General features: G+C 40.9%; 1 protein-coding gene across 2 annotated transcripts; it reads left to right on the plus strand.

Moving 5' to 3' along the window:
- Positions 1 to 4,797: 4,797 nt before the first annotated feature.
- Positions 4,798 to 14,832, plus strand: LOC103710148 (SKP1-interacting partner 15-like). Of its 2 annotated transcripts, none has more exons than XM_088706277.2 (2): positions 4,798 to 6,168; positions 14,452 to 14,832. In XM_088706277.2, exon 1 carries the CDS (start codon positions 4,914 to 4,916, stop codon positions 6,150 to 6,152), a length of 1,239 nt encoding a protein of 412 aa, XP_088562403.1. In that variant the 5' UTR covers positions 4,798 to 4,913; the 3' UTR covers positions 6,153 to 6,168; positions 14,452 to 14,832. The 2 variants fall into 2 exon arrangements, with proteins under 2 accessions (XP_088562403.1, XP_017699013.3); XM_017843524.5 differs by having other exon boundaries at positions 14,532 to 14,832.
- The last annotated feature ends 4,897 nt before the right edge of the window (positions 14,833 to 19,729 follow it).

The raw sequence follows: 19,729 nt of genomic DNA on the forward strand, positions 1-19,729 counted from the left end.
CAAAGGCTCCCTGCTCCTGACTAATGATACGTGGCATAAGGTGCCTCATCCTCCCCACCATGATCCTCGCCACCACCTTATACAGGGTGTTGCATAAACTAATGGGTCTGTAATGACTCGGTTCCGAAGCATCGGGACGCTTCGGTATCAAGGTGATGAAGGTGGCCTTCCAGTCATCTGCCATGCCAGCTCGGCTAAAGTAAAGCTGTACTGCCTCCACCACTGCCCTCCGAATAATGCACCAATATCTACGAAAGAAAAATGGAGGGAAACCATCCGGACCAGGGGCCTTGTCCTCTGCGAGCCCCCAAACTGCCTCCTGCACCTCCAACTCCGTCACTGGCTGAATCAAGGCTGTGTTCTCTGACTCCTCCACTCTGAACTCCGACCGTGGGAGAACTCCCGTCTCAACTATCCCCCCCTCCTCAGTCCATCTAGACCTGAAGAACTCAAATAACACCTGCCTAACTGCCGAGTCCTCCTCCACACGGTGGCCCGCCCCAACCCTCAAGGAGCGGATCATATTCCTCTGCCTTCTGATGACTGTGGATCGGTGAAAAAAGCTAGTGTTCCGGTCACCATCCTTAACCCACTGAATTCTGGACTTCTGTCTCCAAAAAATCTCCTGCTGCCGCAACAAGGAATGATGGGAGGCCAATGATCGCCGCAGGTCCGCCAGATCAGCCTCCGAAAGCACCTCCCCTCGATACTCTTAGACGTTTTCGAGGTCAAAGAAAATTCACAAGAGCAATTCTAGAATTTTTCTAGCAAGTGGTTTATGAGAACCGGGCTAATTTGGACTAAAGCCGGCAGGACAATTCAAATTCAGAAAAAAAAAAAAGAAGAAAAGATCCAAACAGGGGAATCCCGATCTCCTGCCCGAACTTTCATGATAGGGATGAGGCCGGAGGCATGATTTTCCATGCTCCCCCCAACACTAATCAATACAATATCACAGACATGTACTCGAAACACCATGATGAAGAAAAAGTTGAGAAAGAAAGATGCAGACAACTTAAAACTAAATGACAATGTGTGGGAGAACAAATTAAAATAAAAGAACAAATGACCTTTCATGCAAAGTTAGCATCAACAATCTTTACGTAGAAGGTGGTGAAACTGAGAAAACAAATAACCTGACTCAAAAATTGACAAGCATGTTTCAGAGAAGGTGCATGAGGCCAACAACGGTCGCGCCAAAGAGCTCCTATGATCATATCAAGATCATCGACTGCTACATTCCAGCTGCTTTAAATATAAGTAATCAGTGATGCGGCTCTCACAAGCTAGTATAGAATTAATTCCAACTGGAAGAAGCTTCCCTCCTAAACAGCGAGATAAAAATTTTAGTAACTATTTTAAATTTCAAATAATGCACCAGAATTTTCTCCAAATGCAAACTTTCATACGAAGGTTTCACAAAAAAAAAAAAAAGCTCAATCAATGAGATAAATTTGCTAACTGACAAGAAAGACTCTGTAGAACGTCTTCTAGATCACAATTTTTAATGGCTTCCATTATTTGTTCTTCTGCAATTCCAAAGACAAGCAAACCAATGCTCCAACTCGAGCTGTCTTGAATGAATATCATAGTTGCTCTCATTAAATCCCTTATTCTGAAGTTATTTGGAAGGTTAAGGTACTTTAAAATTGAAAACAAAGTGTTTGTATGGCTCGCACTCAAGCCTAGGCTGCACACTCAGGGGCTTCTGACTCTCAGTAAGAAAAGGTTGGGCGGTGGAATCAGGATGCCTTTTTCGTGGGGTGGCGTGGAAAATACAGCTCATATCTTCGTCAGATGCTCTTTTACAAAATCTATATAAGCCCCTAATATAAGAACTTTTAAAAAAGGTTGGGATCAGCTTTTTAATGACAATTTAGTAGCAAATCAGGCATGGCAGCAATTCTAGATTTTTCAAAAAGCTAGCTGAAAAATATTATTTAAATTTTTTGGTTCCATATAAATATTCAAGATTTATTTTATGCATGGCAAATGTAGAGCTAAATACATGCCTTTACAGATCCTCATACTTTCCCTTCAATTGTCTTCCATAAATCTTTCTACTACTTTATGCTGTTGCGCAATTTATGCTCGAAGAAATCTTTGGATAGCCATGCTATGCTTCTGACTCTACTTTCACCCTTAGTGGTAAATCCTTCCTAGGTGCACTAGTTGCTTTGTATTCTCCTCGCCCCTATATAATTATACCATGTAAATAGCTTATTTTAATAAAATTTGGGGAAAGTGCCTCACTTCCTCCATTTTTCATTTTTCGTCCTTAAAAGATACACACTAAGACTGCTTATAGAGAAATCTCTCAAAGGGCTTGAGCTTCGTACTCAAAGATTCTGTTCGAAGCCGCACCTCCTATGATACCCCCAACATGTAGAGCGGCTTAAGCCATTAATTGGTAAGATTATAGAATAAGAAAAAGGAATGGGATGGGGCATTCATCGTACAGTAAGCAAGAAATCACTCACTGACAGACAAGAATTGCCGACAACGTGAGCTTTACTGTTGGGCTTTCGGCCTTCTTGGAATGATGCTTGCATAGGTGGGGGGCTGCCTCTACTTCTGCATGTGGTGCTATCTCTGCTGCTTTCATTAGTCTTGGTTCTAACGAAAAGCCCAAATGGTCAAAAACATTAGTCATAGACAAAAAATGTATAGGTGGAATGGAAATTATCTCTTTGATACATTAACTTGATAGCCTATGCGTAGTACACTAGCCTTACACTGTTTTGCAGCAGAACCTACTCATGGAAGCGTCAAACATACAAACAAAATAGGCAATATGCCCTAATCAATTTTCAACTTATTAGCAGTACGATTCCTCCAAACAGTAACATAGATAATTACATGCCAAGTTACTGTTACATAAATATATGAAAACACAGCCATTTTAAAGATATTTTAATGACATTTTATCCCATCCTATGTGGGGAAATTATGGTGTGAAATCGTCTTAGCAAGATAATTTAATAGTGGAGTGAAATCCAATTTTCTAATCCATGGATCATCAAGTAACTAGCTCTGTAACTCGATTTCCAGCATTTGGGTCAGCTGTAACTTGTGCAGGAAAAGATCTTCATGATATAAGGATCAATATTAAAGTATTAAAAAATCTATAGACAATAGCCAAATAATCAACTAAATAAATCCACCATAAGTAAATGATCAAACTTATTGAATTATGAAATTTTTAAATGTTTATTGGTATTAGAAAGTAAACTAACTAGCTAATCACCATCGTTTGAACTCCATGCCCAACTTAATCGAGATTACGCATCTTGCAACTCTGAAAGAAAATGAGAAGAGATGATATGAGTTTTATAACCCAATAAGAATTCTTCACACTTACACCAATATAAATAAGGTAAATACTCTTAGTTATAAGCGGTATCAAAATATAGACAAATCATATAACCTCATACTGATTGTCCAACATAGGTTAAATAAATTTATATAAATATATATACATAAATGTACGTCATCAAACATGTAACTCATTCAAGAAAACATGTCAGATATATCATCAAAGATTCTAACTCCGAACTAGTGGCGGCAGTCGGTAGGTGCATCTATAATGTCTCGGTTCTTGATGCAGGGCAACTTAGGAGGGCATTATCTATGCTAGGAAGGGCTGGAAGTGGGCCGGACCGAGCTAAGCCCTTACCTGAACTTGGTCTACGCCATGCCCCTACCTAAACCCGGCATGATTTTGTTCTTTGGGCTTAGGCCTGAAAATTTTTGAATAAGCCCAGCCCGAATCTGATTGAAGTTTAATATTTCATAATATTGCTTTATAAGAAAATGAGATAGTTAAAAATTAGACTCTCTCCTTTAATACAAGTAAATGATACATGATACATTATTTTCAGATAAGCCTATTTTAATTTGTCCTTTACTTTTTTATTATTTTCTCTAAATAACAATATACAAAAATAATTTAATTTGGGCCTAAATTAAGGCTCTATTTCGGAGCTTATTCGAGCTTGGGCTTGGGCAGGGCTAATGACATATTCGAGTCCGGTTCGAAAAACAAATGGACTCTACATTTAAGCTCAAACCAGGTTTGAGCTCTTTCGGCCCAAACTCATTTTTAGCCCTAATGCTAGGAGTATTTTAAGAGTAGACTGTATTCACCTTGAAGATGACTTGGCGACGATGGTTGGGTAGATTTAGAATCTATCTAGAGCGGGCGGGGAGCATCTATTATTGTAGGACATCTGTATGTAGGCGATGGGTTGCATTGCCTTCCGAGTCAATTATGTGTACCAGGAGACAAATATGACAGCTGATTGGGTCACTTTTTAGTTTTTATATAGCCCAACACTCTGAAGATTATCTGTGGGACAGATATGAGACTACCTATCCTTCTTTTTTTTTCGGTCATATTTTGTTTCCTGGATTTCATGGATGAATTCATACTAAAGTTATATAGTCTATCCGTCTTATTAAAAAATAAAATAAAAAAAAAAAGAGAAGAGAGCTAGCATCTTCCTTGAAGGATGGCACACGCATTACTCCTGACCGGGTCCTGCTTGATCTCCGCCAAAAGGCCGAGAAAGTCAGCTGGCAGACAAACCGGGTGGCGATGTTTTTAAGCAAACAAACCAACTACATTCTTTTCCGCCCACAAGCAAGACGCCCCTGAACGCACCCACACCCGCACCCGGGTCACTTTGCAAAGCATATTATTATTATTATTATTTATTTTTTTCAGAATCTCACCTCACGATAACCACACTTCAACCCCTTCTCTCTAGCCATCAGATAGAAATCCGTAAATACAGACCGGGTCGAGTGCCCCTTGAACCCACCTCACCTACCACTTTTCTAACCTTTCTTCCCACCAGACGCAGCAGCAGCAGCAAAGGCCAAAGGAGACGCGGAGACTTCGCCGGGCGACGATGCCCCTTGATCACGTGCTCCGCGTGTCTGACGCCCCGCCACCGGCGGCGGCGGAGGCTGAGGAGGAGGAGGAGGAGTCGGGTTCTCCGTCGGCGAGCCCCCCCATCCTGCTCCTCCCGCCAGACGCCCTCCACAACGTCCTCGGCCGCCTCCCCCTCCGCCAGGCTCTCGCCTGCCGCCCCGTCTGCCGCCTCTTCCGCGACGCCCTCTCATGCCCTCCCTTCCTCGCCGCCCTACCGCCGCTTCGCCTCCTCGCCCTACGCCACCCCCGCGCCGCCTCACACGTCCCCTCTCTCCACGCCTTCGACCCCGCCTTCGGCCGCTGGCTCCGCCTCCCCCTCTCTTTCCTTCCTTTCCCCTCCTCCTCCCCCGTCACGGCCTCCCCCTCCCTCCTCTACCTCTGGGCCGACACCTCTCCCGCCCCCTCCACCGCCGGCGACACCAAGAACCCTAGGTCCCTCGTCCTCTGCAACCCGCTCGCCCGGTCCTACCGCGTCCTTCCCCCGCTCGGCTCCGCGTGGTCACGCCACGGCACAGTCCTCGCCGGCCCCGGCGGCGCCGCCCTCGTCCTTACAGAGCTCGCCGCCCTTGCCTACTTTCCTGGGGAGGACCGGTGGCTCAAGTTCTCCCTCAACCTCCCGTCGAAGCCCCGGAGCCCGATTCTGATGGGCGGCGCCGTGTACACCCTCTGCGACGTCGGAACGCCGTGGCGGAGCCAATGGAAGCTCTTCTCCTGCGGGCTTCGCGACCTCGGCGGGCCCCGCGGGTGGGCACCGATCGAGCGGCACGAGTGGGGGGACGTGTTCGACATCCTGAAGCGGCCCCGGCTGCTCCCCGGGGCGGGGAGCGGCCGGATCCTGATGATCGGAGGGCTGCGGTCGTCGTTCGCGATCGACGCGCCGTGCTCGACGGTCCTGATCTTGAGGCTGGATCTGGCGACGCTGGAGTGGGATGAGGCCGGCAGGATGCCGCCGGAGATGTACCGGTGCTTTGGCGGCGGCGGCGTGGGGCCGGGGCCGGTGGCTGCGACGGCGGCTGCTGCTGGGGGGAATAACAAGGTGAAGGTGTTCGGAGGGGACGGGAGGGTCTGGTTCTCGTGGAAGAGGGTGAGGGGAAAACTGGCAATGTGGGAGGAAGAGGCCATCGGTGGGTGGAGGTGGGTGGATGGTGTTCCAGGGTACAATGAAGGGGTGTACAGAGGATTCGTGTTCCATGCTGGGTTCACTGCCATGCCCTGAACCGATCATGAAACTGGTTCGTTGTTCTTTACTGATTCCCCCTAGATTTTAATCCAAGTTCAGGCTTTTGTTTGATGTCAATGCTGTATTGGTCATTATATATCAAACTTGGGATGCTTTTGTATATCTTATCGTTCTGTAAAACAAACATAGACTGGGGAATGAAGTTTGCAGAACATGTTTCATATTTGTTTGACCGACGCAATCAGTTCTTGCAATTTTAGTTGGATTAACATAGTATGTTGAACATCTTACCTCTTTATTAAATGTATCCGGTAGATATTCATATATATGAATGTAGTGTCTTTTTATTCTACCTATTCCAAGGTTAAAAATTCTCTTTCGTATGCCATTAAGCCATGCAGCTATTTGAGTAATCTCTTAATTAAAAAGTTATTCAAATCATCTAAATGCATAAATCTAAATGAGAATGGAAAGTTCTCTAAAGTTTTCTACAGTTGCTCAGACTTATTTTTGAGCTTAGTAGCAGGAAAATCTACCTAGGATGTCTTAACCGATCCAGAAACTCCTTGGAAGCTTGACATCGCACATGCAACTAAGTGCTTCCTTACATTAAGTGTTTTTAATGTATTTGCTTCCCCAATCTTGCACTTAGTCTGATCTGCTCTTAATTTTGGCAACTAAGATTTCAAGAATGGAAATAATTCCCCTATGTACAAAGGGAAGATGTCATAGGTTACCACTTATTTTTAGTAGGTAGTGTATAAAAAAGTTTAAGACCCAAGAATATAAAAAATAGATTATCCTATCCTGTTAATTTGTTTCTCACGAACTGACAAAAGTTTATGGCAATTGAATGTATGCAATCTTGAACTAACAAACCTTCACATTTAGGAAACTAATATACAATGGCCTTTAATAGGAAGTGAAGCTCTTAGATTGCTAAACTTAAGGGATTGTTTGATTGCCAGTGAGTTTTACTAAAACATATATCCATAAAATATGATTATCTGTAATAAAACTGGAAAAAACCTGTTTTCATAAAACTCAATTATGACTTGTCAAAACATATTTCGTGGATAACAACCAAATAGCTTTTTTGTAAAACTCATTCTCTTTGATTTTTTAAATACATACATAAAACTTATCAACCGAACAACCCATAAAAATGGGAAATAATTTACATGAAGAAGGGTACAAAAAGCTTCAGTGAGACATGAAAAATTTGCCACTTCATTCGTAACATAATGGATATGAGCAAAAGTTATATTGTTAATTAAGGCTAGTGAGATATCTAGACTTGGCCAACAAGCACAAGGTTTTCCAAATATGGAATTTTGCCAAGATACAAGTGGATCTATTTGTGTAAAGCCGCTAATGATTTAATGATCAAGCCTTTGCATTGTGGTCTTCGGTTTTATAATGGATAAAATTTTTGTATTTTCATTATGACAATAAAGTTTATACATTCCATATATTGAGTAGAAATGCTGATGGTGTTTGGCAATGTTAAAATATATGTATTGACATTAAGATCCCTTGTTGAGATCATTGTGAATGGCAACATAGAACAATGTATAATGACATGACCTTAGTATTCTCCAAGAATCTCCCTCATTTATTGACAAATAATCAAGGGTGGCTGCTTCTAATTTATAAACCAGTAGACATATCATTTTTAGCTTCAATTATCTTGTTTACAAACCCACCCTAACCATAATCATCAAGTCTTATCCCAGCCATTTGGGTTGGCAACATTTGCTTTGAACTTGGCCCAAAAATGTGGTGATTTAATGTTTGATTGCCATTCATTTGTTAAAAAAAGAAAAAAAGAACCTCAAATATGAAGTAGAGAAGTAGATCTTACTTTATTTGTAGGATACAAATTATATATATGACTAATATTTGTGGTGCAAATATATATGTTAAGATTGGGACATTCTGTTTTATGAAGTTTCTTATTGGCACAGTGTTTTGCTTTTCCCTGTGAGAACTTTACTTCCAAGTTTCTGAGAGAGGAGGGGGGGGGGATGATTGCATAGCTGAGGGAAAACAAAGACAACAAAGGAGATGAATAGAGTGAGAAAAAGTTTAGAGTAATTTTGTGGTGGCAGATTATCATGATGAAGATGATGTGGTGACCAAGGTAGGAGGTTTTCTAGTGATAGCAAGACTAGGAGTGACCATAATGATGTTGTTTGGTTCTTTGTGTCTTGAGGTGCATGTTACAGAGATGATGAAGAAAGCAAAATAACTATAATTGTGATAAAAAATGAATGGATGTCCAATATCTGTACTTTGGATGAATTAAAAGAGCATTCAACAATGTGTTGAAGTGCTTGAAATTGCAGTGGAAGAGTCAATGAGCCATAGGTTGCCATCACATAATATAAACGACTTTAGATGGACTGAGGTTGTTGTATTGTGGAAATTACAATTAAAATATTTGTGTCCAATTTTCTTTGATCTATCTCATTTGGAAAACCATCCGATATTAATATGACCTACCAAATCTTTGACTGTTATTAATTGTGTGTTATTGTGTCACATTTTTGAATTGGTTTGGGAGGACTTAGATGTGTAATTAAAATGCAGGTACTGACATTTCTGCTTTATCTGTATGTTTGATGTTCTATGTGCATGTGTTTCGAAGTTAAAAAGAAAGGATCTTATATGGTCAAGTCTTATGACCTCTTAAGTTTGTTGTACACTATCTTTTACTCAAAATAAGAGCCTCATGATCTACTACCTGATATTTTAAATTTATCTATTTGATCTTGCACTATTAGAATTTCTGAATTGATTTTGTTTTTAGAAGAATCCATAAGCTAATAGCCATAAATGAATTATCAATAACTATGGAATTACTCCAGGGGGTTACATTCTGCTGCTGCTCTAGGTTAGTGCTGTGCAAATATGGATACCAAGGTCCATTCGATGAAAATGTCAGGTTTCTTAAGGTATTTCTGGGTGCCGTCTAGAAATTGGAGCAAAAAAGGGATTTTGCAAATAGATAAGTTAAGGTTGGATTTTGTAAGACAGCAACTAGATGCATAACAGGTGCTTGAATTCAAAGATCAAGCAGAGGTTTCTATAGAAAATCGTGGTTAAACTCATGACAAGTGCAATCAAGCAATAAAAGCGGGAACCATACATCCAGATAGATAGGAATTATAGTGGTAGTGTTTGCAAAAGAAACAAAAGAAATTGTGCAATCAGCAAGGAAATAAACAAATAAACAGATAGTTAAATAAATAATAAGAGGGGGAGTAAAGAAAGAGAGAGATGTAGTAAAAGAAAAGTCAGGAAAAAGTAAGAAGAGGAATAGAGAGAAAAGAAGGAAAGATCGGGCACTGGGTGGCTGTTTGTGAAGAAGCCCTATCTTTTGTGGAGAAAAGAAGGAAAGATCGGGCACTGGGTGGCTGTTTGTGAAGAAGCCCTATCTTTTGTGGTTGTTCGTGAAGAAGCCCAATCTTTTTTTCCAATCATCAAAAAACTGCCTTTTCAGCTCATAATAGGAAAATATAATTTTTTTAAAAAACTAGACTACCTATTTTTGTAATGCTTAAAGCTGGTTACAGGTGACTTATGAAGCTTGAGGGGTTGGGGGGGGAGATGGAACCTTGCGAATGTCCAAGAGGAGTGCGGTGTCTATTGGACCTGCCCCTTTCCTCTTTTTACCTTCTTAGTGATTGGTCCAATAAGGTCTCCAGCATTTAAGTGAATAGGGTGATGTGGGCTTTTAACACAGGGCGTTGATCCAATACATATTTGCCCTTGCATATATGCAAATATATCCTGTGCAGACTGTATACATTAATTTTCTGGCTAGTTATCATCCATGTATTAGTGGCTACAGGTACTCAACAGATATACTGGTTTAAATGTCACTTCATAAAAAAATAGAGCATTTGTGTTGACCATAATATGTCAATGCACATACATATTCTAATTTCTAACCACTTCTATGAACCCTCTTCCTTCACCACCATTCTTTCTCCATGTCTTTCTGGAAAGGGCACCCAGTGGAGCTTAGAAATAGAGATGGAAAGAGAAGAGAGCATTGGTCGCTGGGCTTTGGCATGGTCTTGCGCTTGGGGGATCAATGCTGTATTAAACGCCGAAAAATTTAACAAATTAAGGTGCACTCTATCCCTTTGCCTTTCTTTGCAACTCCCTCGCCCTGTCCTTTCTCCTCTGGTTATGGCAGCAGCTTGGCTACCAAATCCTGTTGGAGATCAGGGAGTAGAAGGGGTCATTGGAGATCATGGAGAAGGCAAGGATGGTCTGCAGGATGTGTGTGTGTGTGTGTGTGAGAGAGAGAGAGAGAGAGAGAGAGAGGATGAGGAGCTAAATGGTTTGGCGCTTACCTAGCTAGGAGGTGGGGCAGGTGTGAAGGAATTAAGACAGAGGAACACGGGCACAGAGAGAGGTGGTGGGGTTGCAAATTGCAATTGGTACATGGTCTATATCAGAATCTTAAACTTTTAAAATACTGTAAACAATTGAACCAATTAAAATGATAAACACTTATTTTTCTCAAGTTGGAGAGCTAGGATTGGACTTTCAAAAGAAAGACCATAAATAAGACAAATATATCGAAACTCGTAACTGATCATCGTTCCTTATGACCCTTAGGACGACTTTGAGATCTTTTAATCTCAATTTACATTCTCTAGACTTGCTAAAACTGAAAATGAAATAGAAAAACTGGTAAGTTTGCAGCAAATGGAAAAGCTTGACTAAATATATGCAGACGTTGATGATCTGCAGCCTTTAATGCACTGCATTCTAGCAATCCCTCTCCAGTGTGCATGCAAACCAAAAGAAAAAAAGATGTGATATTGAGAATAATTGTTACTTTTTGTTTACAAGTTTATTTTATTTCTATGCTGATTGGTACTTGTGATTTTCTTCTATGAAAAAGAGGCAGTAGCTAGGAGGTTGATTTACATAATATCCTTAACTATGTAACCCTAGTATCAGAACTGAGGATTCTGCCTTTTCAAATATGACACAATGATATCACTATTTCCATAAAGGTCACTGGACTGCGTAGTCTGTCATTTAGGCTTAAGCAGTCCTTTAGCTGCCTTGCTTAAGGCCCAAGCACATAAGCAACCTTATACATGGTGTCTAAGCAGCTAAGCTTAGCCTAGGAAGCCCAAGGGGGTCAAGTTTGGACTGCATAGATGGGTCGAGGTATTAAGCATGTTTGAGGCACAGATGTAACTTCATTTCTCAGTGGTTCCCAGACACTTGGGTTACAACTTGGCATGCTTCATTAATTTTTGATTAGTTGTTTATTGCTGATTCTGTATTAATTCATCATCATCTCATCGAGCTGGTTGTTACATGAGTTTACAGAAACCACAGCTATCCAGCCTTGTCCTATCTACTCAGGTTTGGCCTTCATATATCCTCATTCACCAACCTTCCTATTGAGGGCTACCTCAGACATGAATTCATTTAGAACTGTGAGCATGATTTTCTTTTATATGGTCATTTAATATTATTGTGTAGTTTGTTGGAGACTATTGTAAACTGTAAGTTAACATTGCTATACTAAGATAGGTATTTATATACATGTATAATGATACAGTGGTGAAGCCAGGATTTCTATATAGAGGGGGCCAAGTTTTAATGTTTCCCCAAATTCATTTCATCTTAAATTAAATAGAGTAACAAAGAAATAATTTTAAGGAAAATTCTACTGACTAACATAAATTTCAAGTATAGATATATTAGTTTTGTTATTCACTGGCATGTGAATGCTAATGACATGAGGACTACATCATATATCTTAAAAAATCCACAATTACATATTAAAGATATAATTTTCAAGGATTTATTATTAGAAAGAAGGAAAAAAGAGGAGCTATGGACTGTAAAGAAAGATACCTGTGAACTCCAGCAACGGCAAGCAAGTTTGATGCTTTCAGAGTACAGTGGCTGATCCATTCGAATCTGGGAAATGAGGAGAGTTATGGGTTGTAACTAAAGATGTTTGACTGAGCAATGGTACCAAAGTTAGGGTTGGATTGTGCCACTTGTTATAGACAGGAGACTTTTGATTTTGATAGGATGTAGTTATATATTTTTTTTAAAAGGAAAGTAAGTTAAGTTAATATGGCATATTCCTTCAAAGAGTTGCATTCTTTTGTGTGTGTGTGTGTGTGTGTATCTAAAGATAGGCGGTAATCAAGTTTAGTGCCTGCATTGTGTCTTTAGGAGTGGATGAGAGGCATGGTGCATCCTGACTTTGATCTTTGGGATTGTCTGCTGTTAAGGAAATAGTTGGAAAAATAGGAATGTTTTGTGAGATTAGAGTGTTGCAATTAGTGTTTTATTTGGTGAGTTGTACTTTAGTGTTTTATGATGACTAAAACTCTTCATTAATTTAGAGAGTTGGGATGTGGGTGTGCCGTTTATGGGGTGGATTCAATGTTTTCTTTTTTCACTTCAGGGGGGCAGAGGGCAAGGAGAGGGAAATGAGGGGCCCAACATGCATATCATATGTGTTTTACCGAAGCCAACCTTAATGTTCCCTTAGTTTTTATCTTTGTTTCCTTTGATTTATAATTGGTTTTTGACGTTGATTTCCTAGTTAAATTTGTATAGATATACATACATACATGCATACATATATGTATATATAATTAATCAGCCCCACCTTCCATCCAAGGTAGTTCCCCAGCCATCTGCATACCGCAACTGCCTTTAGAAACATATAACAATACAGATCCGTCCATTGGCTTGAGCCACAATACTACCAACACATGGTTCTGCTTTTAGCTATGACATGGAGGAAGTTCTATCACCAATTAGTTTTCTACCTGTGTCTACCTTTGAATCTCCTCCTAAGTTAACCAGGTGGTAGGTTCTTGAACATGAACCACTACCACTCCACCCTGTCATCATCTTTCACTAAAAGAGAAGCAGCAAAATATATCAAAAGCTCTCCTCAGTATATGCTTCTGTAGTTTTTAGTGAAGCTTCACAAACAAAAGTCTGCCAGTAATGTCCTAATTCAATATTCAAAGCCTCCAATCCCCTCTACGGTATACATGTTTTTTGGAGCATGCTGGGGACTGCTGGCAACTTTACCTCACTATCATTTCATTTGTTCCTTAACTTCCTATTTTCTTGTATTTCATTATTTTAAATAACTTGGTTACTTTTTCCAAATCAATTAGTTGTTTTTGTTTTTTCTTTTTCCAATTCCTTTCTTGGTTCTAATGCATTGTTTCTGTCAAAAAATTAAGGCTAAATGTTCAACAATAATAATCTGGGGTAGATTAGATGGGATCATGTGAGTATTACAGTTTGTAGCATAATAAAATTGTTCATTTTTCTTTGAAAATTCCTCTTTGTAAACATTTTGTAGCAACAGTGAAAACCAAAGAACATGGGAGACATACACACACAGACGCACTAGTATTTGTATGAGTATTGATACATACTTTTGATGCAATCAATACACTATTCTGATATTCTGACTATTATAAGGATTTCATGGTGAAAGATATTAACTTGCTTCATAGAACCTGACGAGATAACAAAATGTTCAAAATATCTCAGTTTTCTTGCTTGCTGATAATAATTTAAGATCATGGTTACCGGCCTCTGGAGGGCATTGGGGTAATTCCTACAACTGCTGCTCTTGTCTGTTTGTTACCATATTTTACTGTGATCAAGATGCTACTGCTGAGTTGCAGCTCAACAAAGTATAAGATAGTTTGTGGAGTTACAGCAAGTTAAAGCAGTCGTTAATGTATCTCATCCGACCAGCAAACCAACTGCTGATGCCATCCATCTATCAGGAAAACTATCTTGGTGCTCCTTTTACGTAATTTTCTGCATGGCAAAATCTCTCACAGAATACTACTCATAAAGTTATATTTCAACAGAATCGTTTAGCATGAAGAAACTTAAGATTCTTACCATGCAAATCAACATGCTACACTATTAACAAATGGTCCAGAAATATTCAGCTGCTATTTTTTTCATTTTTTTGTGATAAGTAAAATTTTGATTGCCATGGAAACTGCAAGAAGTAGGAGAGCAGTCAGCTATCATACCGTCAGGGGAAGCCTTGTGTTTCTATCATGGCATCTTAGTATTGTTTTTTTTTGGTAAAATAGTATCCTTTGTTATTTGCCATATAATTTGTATCCATTTTAGATGATGTTTCAGGACTTGGTCAAAGTCGCGACAAACTATTCTGAATTTTTATCTGTGGTATATTAGATGGCAGAGATTTGTTTGACCACGATATTTAAATTTTAGGAAATGGTTGTGAGATTTTAGTTGAGTGAATTGTATTTGTACTTTTCAGATATATCTGTCTCCATCTCTCTCTCTCTCCCTGCCCCCAAGCCCCAACCTCTTGATTAAAGTTCTGCTCTGTGTGAATAGGGTATTGCACCAACCCGACTCTGGCTCCATGGAAGTCCTCTCTAGCAATGTTGCTTATTTGTATTGAAACAAACATGAGGAAGTCGGAAAATGCAGATGAAAAATCTGAGATGGACAAAGCAGCAATTGCATCACAGGCGAGCCATTGCAAGAGGTGATGTTGCAGTTCTTTTGCCTTCTTATAGCTTCAGCTCGCATGAAACTTATTGATGTTCTGCTTGATAATTTCTTGAGACTGATGAGAGTGGAGATAAACGGTCATATCGTATAAGTTAATATAATGATTTGAGACACCGATAAATCTGTGTTTATATTCTTTTCTTGAATGGTTCAGTAAACTTGAAGCATTTGCTCAGATCTCAGGGAAAAGACTGTTTGGTCTGGTAAACCCAGTTGCTTGATGAAAAGAAGTTTGTCATGTTAGATTCAAGCAACTAGTTAAATCATTAGGCCAGTGGGCCAAGTTCAATTGTTGAAAGAATAAATGACAGGTGATGGGAATTTGCACGCCTAGATTTCGTGCTTGCCTAACCAAATTCCATTGTCTGTAGTTGGTGTGCCTGTTTGCAGGGCATGCCAATCTGTTCATATTTGTTCAGGCTTGGGCAATAGGCAGAGTACTTGTCCTGCATTAATATCATTAATAATCTAAGAAGTGATTTTTGGCGGGCAAATTATATTGTCTGCGACAGCAAAGGTCCTGTAATCCTCGGAATAGTTCGAAGTCAGAAGACTTCTACAGTAACATGATTGTGGCATGTATCTTTTCTTGGCCTCTGGGCGGAAGAAATACAAGGGGAAAAAGAAATATAATCACCTCCCATTCTGGCTTGATTCATGCAATCTCCTCTGTTAGGTTTAGGTAAAATTATTTACTCGCCTCATTCACCTGCACATAGTGGGGTACAACTTATATGTTGATAGCATGCAGCCTATTTTGGATTCGGGAGTCTGCTTGCTTTTTGCACATAGCCTATCCATCTATTAGGTGTATGTTTGAATGTCGTTTGGCCCCTGCTCGCTTGGTGGTTACTGCAGGATGAAGCGTCTAATGGGCTGTACCACAGGGGAAATTATTGCCTACACCAGATCCTAGGGGCTCTATTTTGGAGCACCACCGTAGGAATTTGTAGCTGTGATTGGCTGCGTGCGCATGGCTATGCTGTGTGGGAGCTAATAATTTCTCCGAGGGTTTTTTACGATCAAAGCTCTTGTATAGCAATCAAAAGCTTTACCGGCTTGATAACTTAGCAAATGATTTAACAACCCAGAGTTCTAGCCTCGCCTGCTTGATAAGTTAGCAACTGATGTAAGAATCAAATATTTTACCAACTTGATAAATTGACAATTTACTTAGAAAAATATATATATATATTCGAAAGTAGGTCTTGCCTTGCATGGTGAGAGACTTTTAAGAGTTTTTACCAGGAAAGAGCAGTCATTGCATCAAGATTCAGGGCATCCGTGTCGCTTCCAATAAAAATAGCAGAAATCTTATGAATCTCCTTCCTTATCCGACGTGGAGGCAACAGTAAGAGTGGCGATTGCGGAATAGGGTCGCCAAGTCTAGCATGAGATCTGTGATTTGTTGGTCGGATATTCGATATATAAAGAAGCCTTGCTCCGGACATGCACGTGACGTGACAGACTAAAATTTTTAATCCAGTATCTACCGTGCGAGCTAGCCACTTTTGCTAGTGTTCCACTACATTGCATGCTGGAGTTTGTTGAATCTATTGGGCTACTCCCAACTGTTCAACAATATTGCTCTCTCTTTCTTTCATTCTTTCTTTCCTTTTAAGAAAAATAAATTAATATTTTCTTAATTATAATGAAATATTTATCACATTGCGCCCCCATTCCTTCTACTGCCTTTTTTTTTCTTCTTGGAATTTCTTAAGTAGTGAATAAATTGCCGAAGTTGAGGTAGAATCAAGATTAGGATTGCAAATAGATCGAGTTGTATTTGAGCATGATTGATCTCGCATAGATCTGATTTCATATTGGGTCATGATTTTGGATTCTAGCTAATCCATTGGTTGATTGGATTGGAACAGGTTGGAACCGTAGAAAGATTTTAGGTCCAATGGGTCTAGCTCTTTCCTACATAGATAGTATAAAAAAGTTAAAGAGGGTTTTAAGTAGAGAGTCACGAAGCCAATTATGGATTCAAAAGTGCGTGTTAAGGTCATTTCAGACTCTATAGCAACTACTGTTATAGGAAGGAGGATCATGTCCTGGCAGAGAATGGAATATCTTATTTTAGGTTTCCATCTAGTTGCGACTTGAAAGTTAGAAGTGGTAAGCCCAGTGCACTTGCTTTCTTGAAGGTTTTGAACCATTTCTGAGATATCTCCAAGCGCATTTTGTCTGCTAAGAGCCAGAGTGACCGATTCATTATGCCTGGATCCTTCACCCCAGGGTCCCATTCCTCTTTTTCCCTCTTTTTCCAAGCAGAATGTTTTCCAGTTTACCAAAAAATCTAGAGGACTCAGAACGATTCCACAAAAAAATGTTTTCTTCTTCTTTTTTTTTTTTGACTGATACACAAAAAGATCTTCTGTACTTGTCTATCCACAAAAAAAACTTGAGATAAATAATCTTAGTGGTTTGATCTTCAAACCTTATGAAGTGTCTTTTTTTAAAGTATTTACATGGATAATTCTTCAATGATTTATGACATTGTTGTTGAAAGATTAAAAAAAAAAGATAGATATTGTTACTGGAAATTGGACCCGGGGGTAGCCACTTGGCTGAGAAGGAGGAGCTCCGGCAAGAGTGGCGGGTGGCGGTACGTCGGCGGGTTGCGTCCTCTGGGGGACCTGCAAGAAGCCGGTGGCCGAGGTTTCCGGCGCTGGCCCTTCGATGCTTAAGTCAGAGGGGGCTCTGGAGAAGGAGATGGACGATATGTAGAAGTCCGAAGCCACTTTATAAAGGGAGAAGCTCCCCTTTTTATAGGAGAGGTGTCAGGTTACCTGAAATATGACTAGGAGAATTAATGAATTATTGTCATAATTGGGCGTGGTCGTGCGCATTAATGAGCTGGCGTGGGCAGCTGAACAAGACGGAGTGGCGCATTAATGAGTTGTCGTGGATGTCTGGACGGGATTGAGTGAGTCAATGAGTTGCCGTGGATGGTCTGAAACTTTGGGCTGGCTGGAGGTCCGTGGAGATCGTGTGCATTTAATTGTTGACAGTCGTAGCAGGATATGGTCCCTGGTTGATATGCCGTGGCGTGGCCGGCAAGCAAAGCATGGTGCGGTGAGACTGCTGCATGGTTGATATGTGGACGATGAGCTCGGCCTTCTGGCCTCGGCCTGCATGAGCTCGGTCTGCATGAGCTCGGTCTGCATGAGCTTGGCCTGCATGAGCTCGGTCTGCATGAGCTCGGACTGCATGAGCTCGGTCTGCATGAGTTCAGTCTTCTGGGCTCGGCCTGCATGAGCTCGGACTTCTGAGCTCGGCCTGCATGAGCTCGGACTTCTGAGCTCGGTCTGCATGAGCTCAGCCTTCGGGGGAGGCGTTCTGCACTCGGGCTTCTGAGCTCGACTTTCTGAATTTAGGCTTCTGAGCTCGGGCTTCTGGTCTCGGCCTTCGGGTGTTTAGATTATATTTATGGGGTGGTCCATTTTTCCCCCAACAGATATCAATGGACTTCAATTTGTTAAAATGAAAATAAAGCCTATCTATTTTGAATATCTCCTAACTTTGCTGTTTACATGCGTAGATCAAACAAAGAAAGCTTCAATTTGTGGAAATAAACGGGCAGATGTTATCCTTGTGCTTGCTCAAATGGAAATGCTGCATATATAGTAGTAGTATCACAAAAATAATTATGGTTAGGGTTGGCCCAATCATGTTATGACTTGGCATATTTTGAGGATTGTTTCATTAGTTAAACACGGCGCTTCTTAACTTGTTGCTCTCACGTCAATACACCAACCCATCCATGTAATATTATACTATCATGATCCACAAAAAAATACAGAAATTTTCTTAATTTTTCTAAACACACAGAAGATCATGCTAGACTATGCAATATTGCCACTTCCATATTTCCATGCAACATCTGCACAGAGAGAGAGAGAGAGAGAGAGAGAGAGAGAGAGAGAGAGAGAGAGAGAGAGAGAGTCGATCCCATCACGACAAAGAAGGCCATTACAAAAATCCATGACACGGCCAGGCCTGTCCCTGTCCGGTACAACAGTTCCCATTCCTTGTTCGGCCATTCAATCCCTGTAGCCCTCTCTAACGTACCCAGAAAACACAACTCGCCTTTAGCTTTTGCCCTTGTTTTCTTCTCTCATGCTCTCTTCTTTTTGCTTCCTTTTTCTGTCTCCCATGACCTTTTATGCCATCCCTCCCCCACCCTCCAATGCATCCTTCCTACCCGCTCCAGGTCCTCAAACGTTCAAACCCCACTGTTACTCCAATCCAAGCCCAAATCCCAGTCCACCCTTCATTTTATTCCCACCCGTGTCCTCTCTTGTCCTCACCATCTGCCTCTCATGTCCCATCAAACTTATGATGCCCACCCCGTTGTTCATACTTTAATACCTCCAAAGTGCTCTTATCTATATCCATTCTCCTTCTTCCTCGCTACCGTTTTCCATCTTCGCACGACTCAAGTACCTTCCCCGCTAAAAAACTTTCTTCTTTCTTCTCCCTCTTGTCTCCCATCACCTTCTACTCCTTCCTCCAGTCCTTCTTTCTTGTTTTAGCCCAATGGGCAGCCTCTCTAGAGGCCAAATTTTAGCATTTGTCTTTATTCTCTTGATCATATGCTGCCATGGCTCGAGGGACGTGCAAGCTTTCTTCGTCAAGCCGGCGAGGGCGAAGCAAGAAGGCAAATTCTTCGGCTTCTTGCCGAGGGCAATGCCTATTCCTCCTTCGGGCCCTTCAAAGAACCACAACTCCATCGGCTTGAGGAGCCAGAGATCACCTTAAGAAAAGGTGGCATCAACAGGAGAATGAGGCAGGCAAATAAACAGCGCAGCATGGTGGGCTTTTGATGGCACATTCTTTCCTTCCATTTTGGCCTTAGATTTCAGCAGCTTCTCTCTCGAAGCTCTCAAATCTTCTATTTCGGGCACAGACTTCAGGAGCTTCTCTCTCTCTCTCTCTCTCTCTCTCTCTTTCTGTCTAGAGAAACATTGTGGTATCTATGCTGGCTTATGATCACATAGAATGATTGGGTC

Source organism: Phoenix dactylifera, chromosome 11 (genome assembly GCF_051530095.1).
Source record: "Phoenix dactylifera cultivar Ajwa chromosome 11, Ajwa_hap1_PhDact_Kaust_v1.1, whole genome shotgun sequence".
NCBI lineage: Eukaryota > Viridiplantae > Streptophyta > Magnoliopsida > Arecales > Arecaceae > Phoenix > Phoenix dactylifera.

Bases quoted from the DNA above. Each gene is read 5' to 3' on its own strand.
- LOC103710148 (XM_088706277.2), top strand. From the start codon at position 4,914: ATGCCCCTTGATCACGTGCTCCGCGTGTCTGACGCCCCGCCACCGGCG.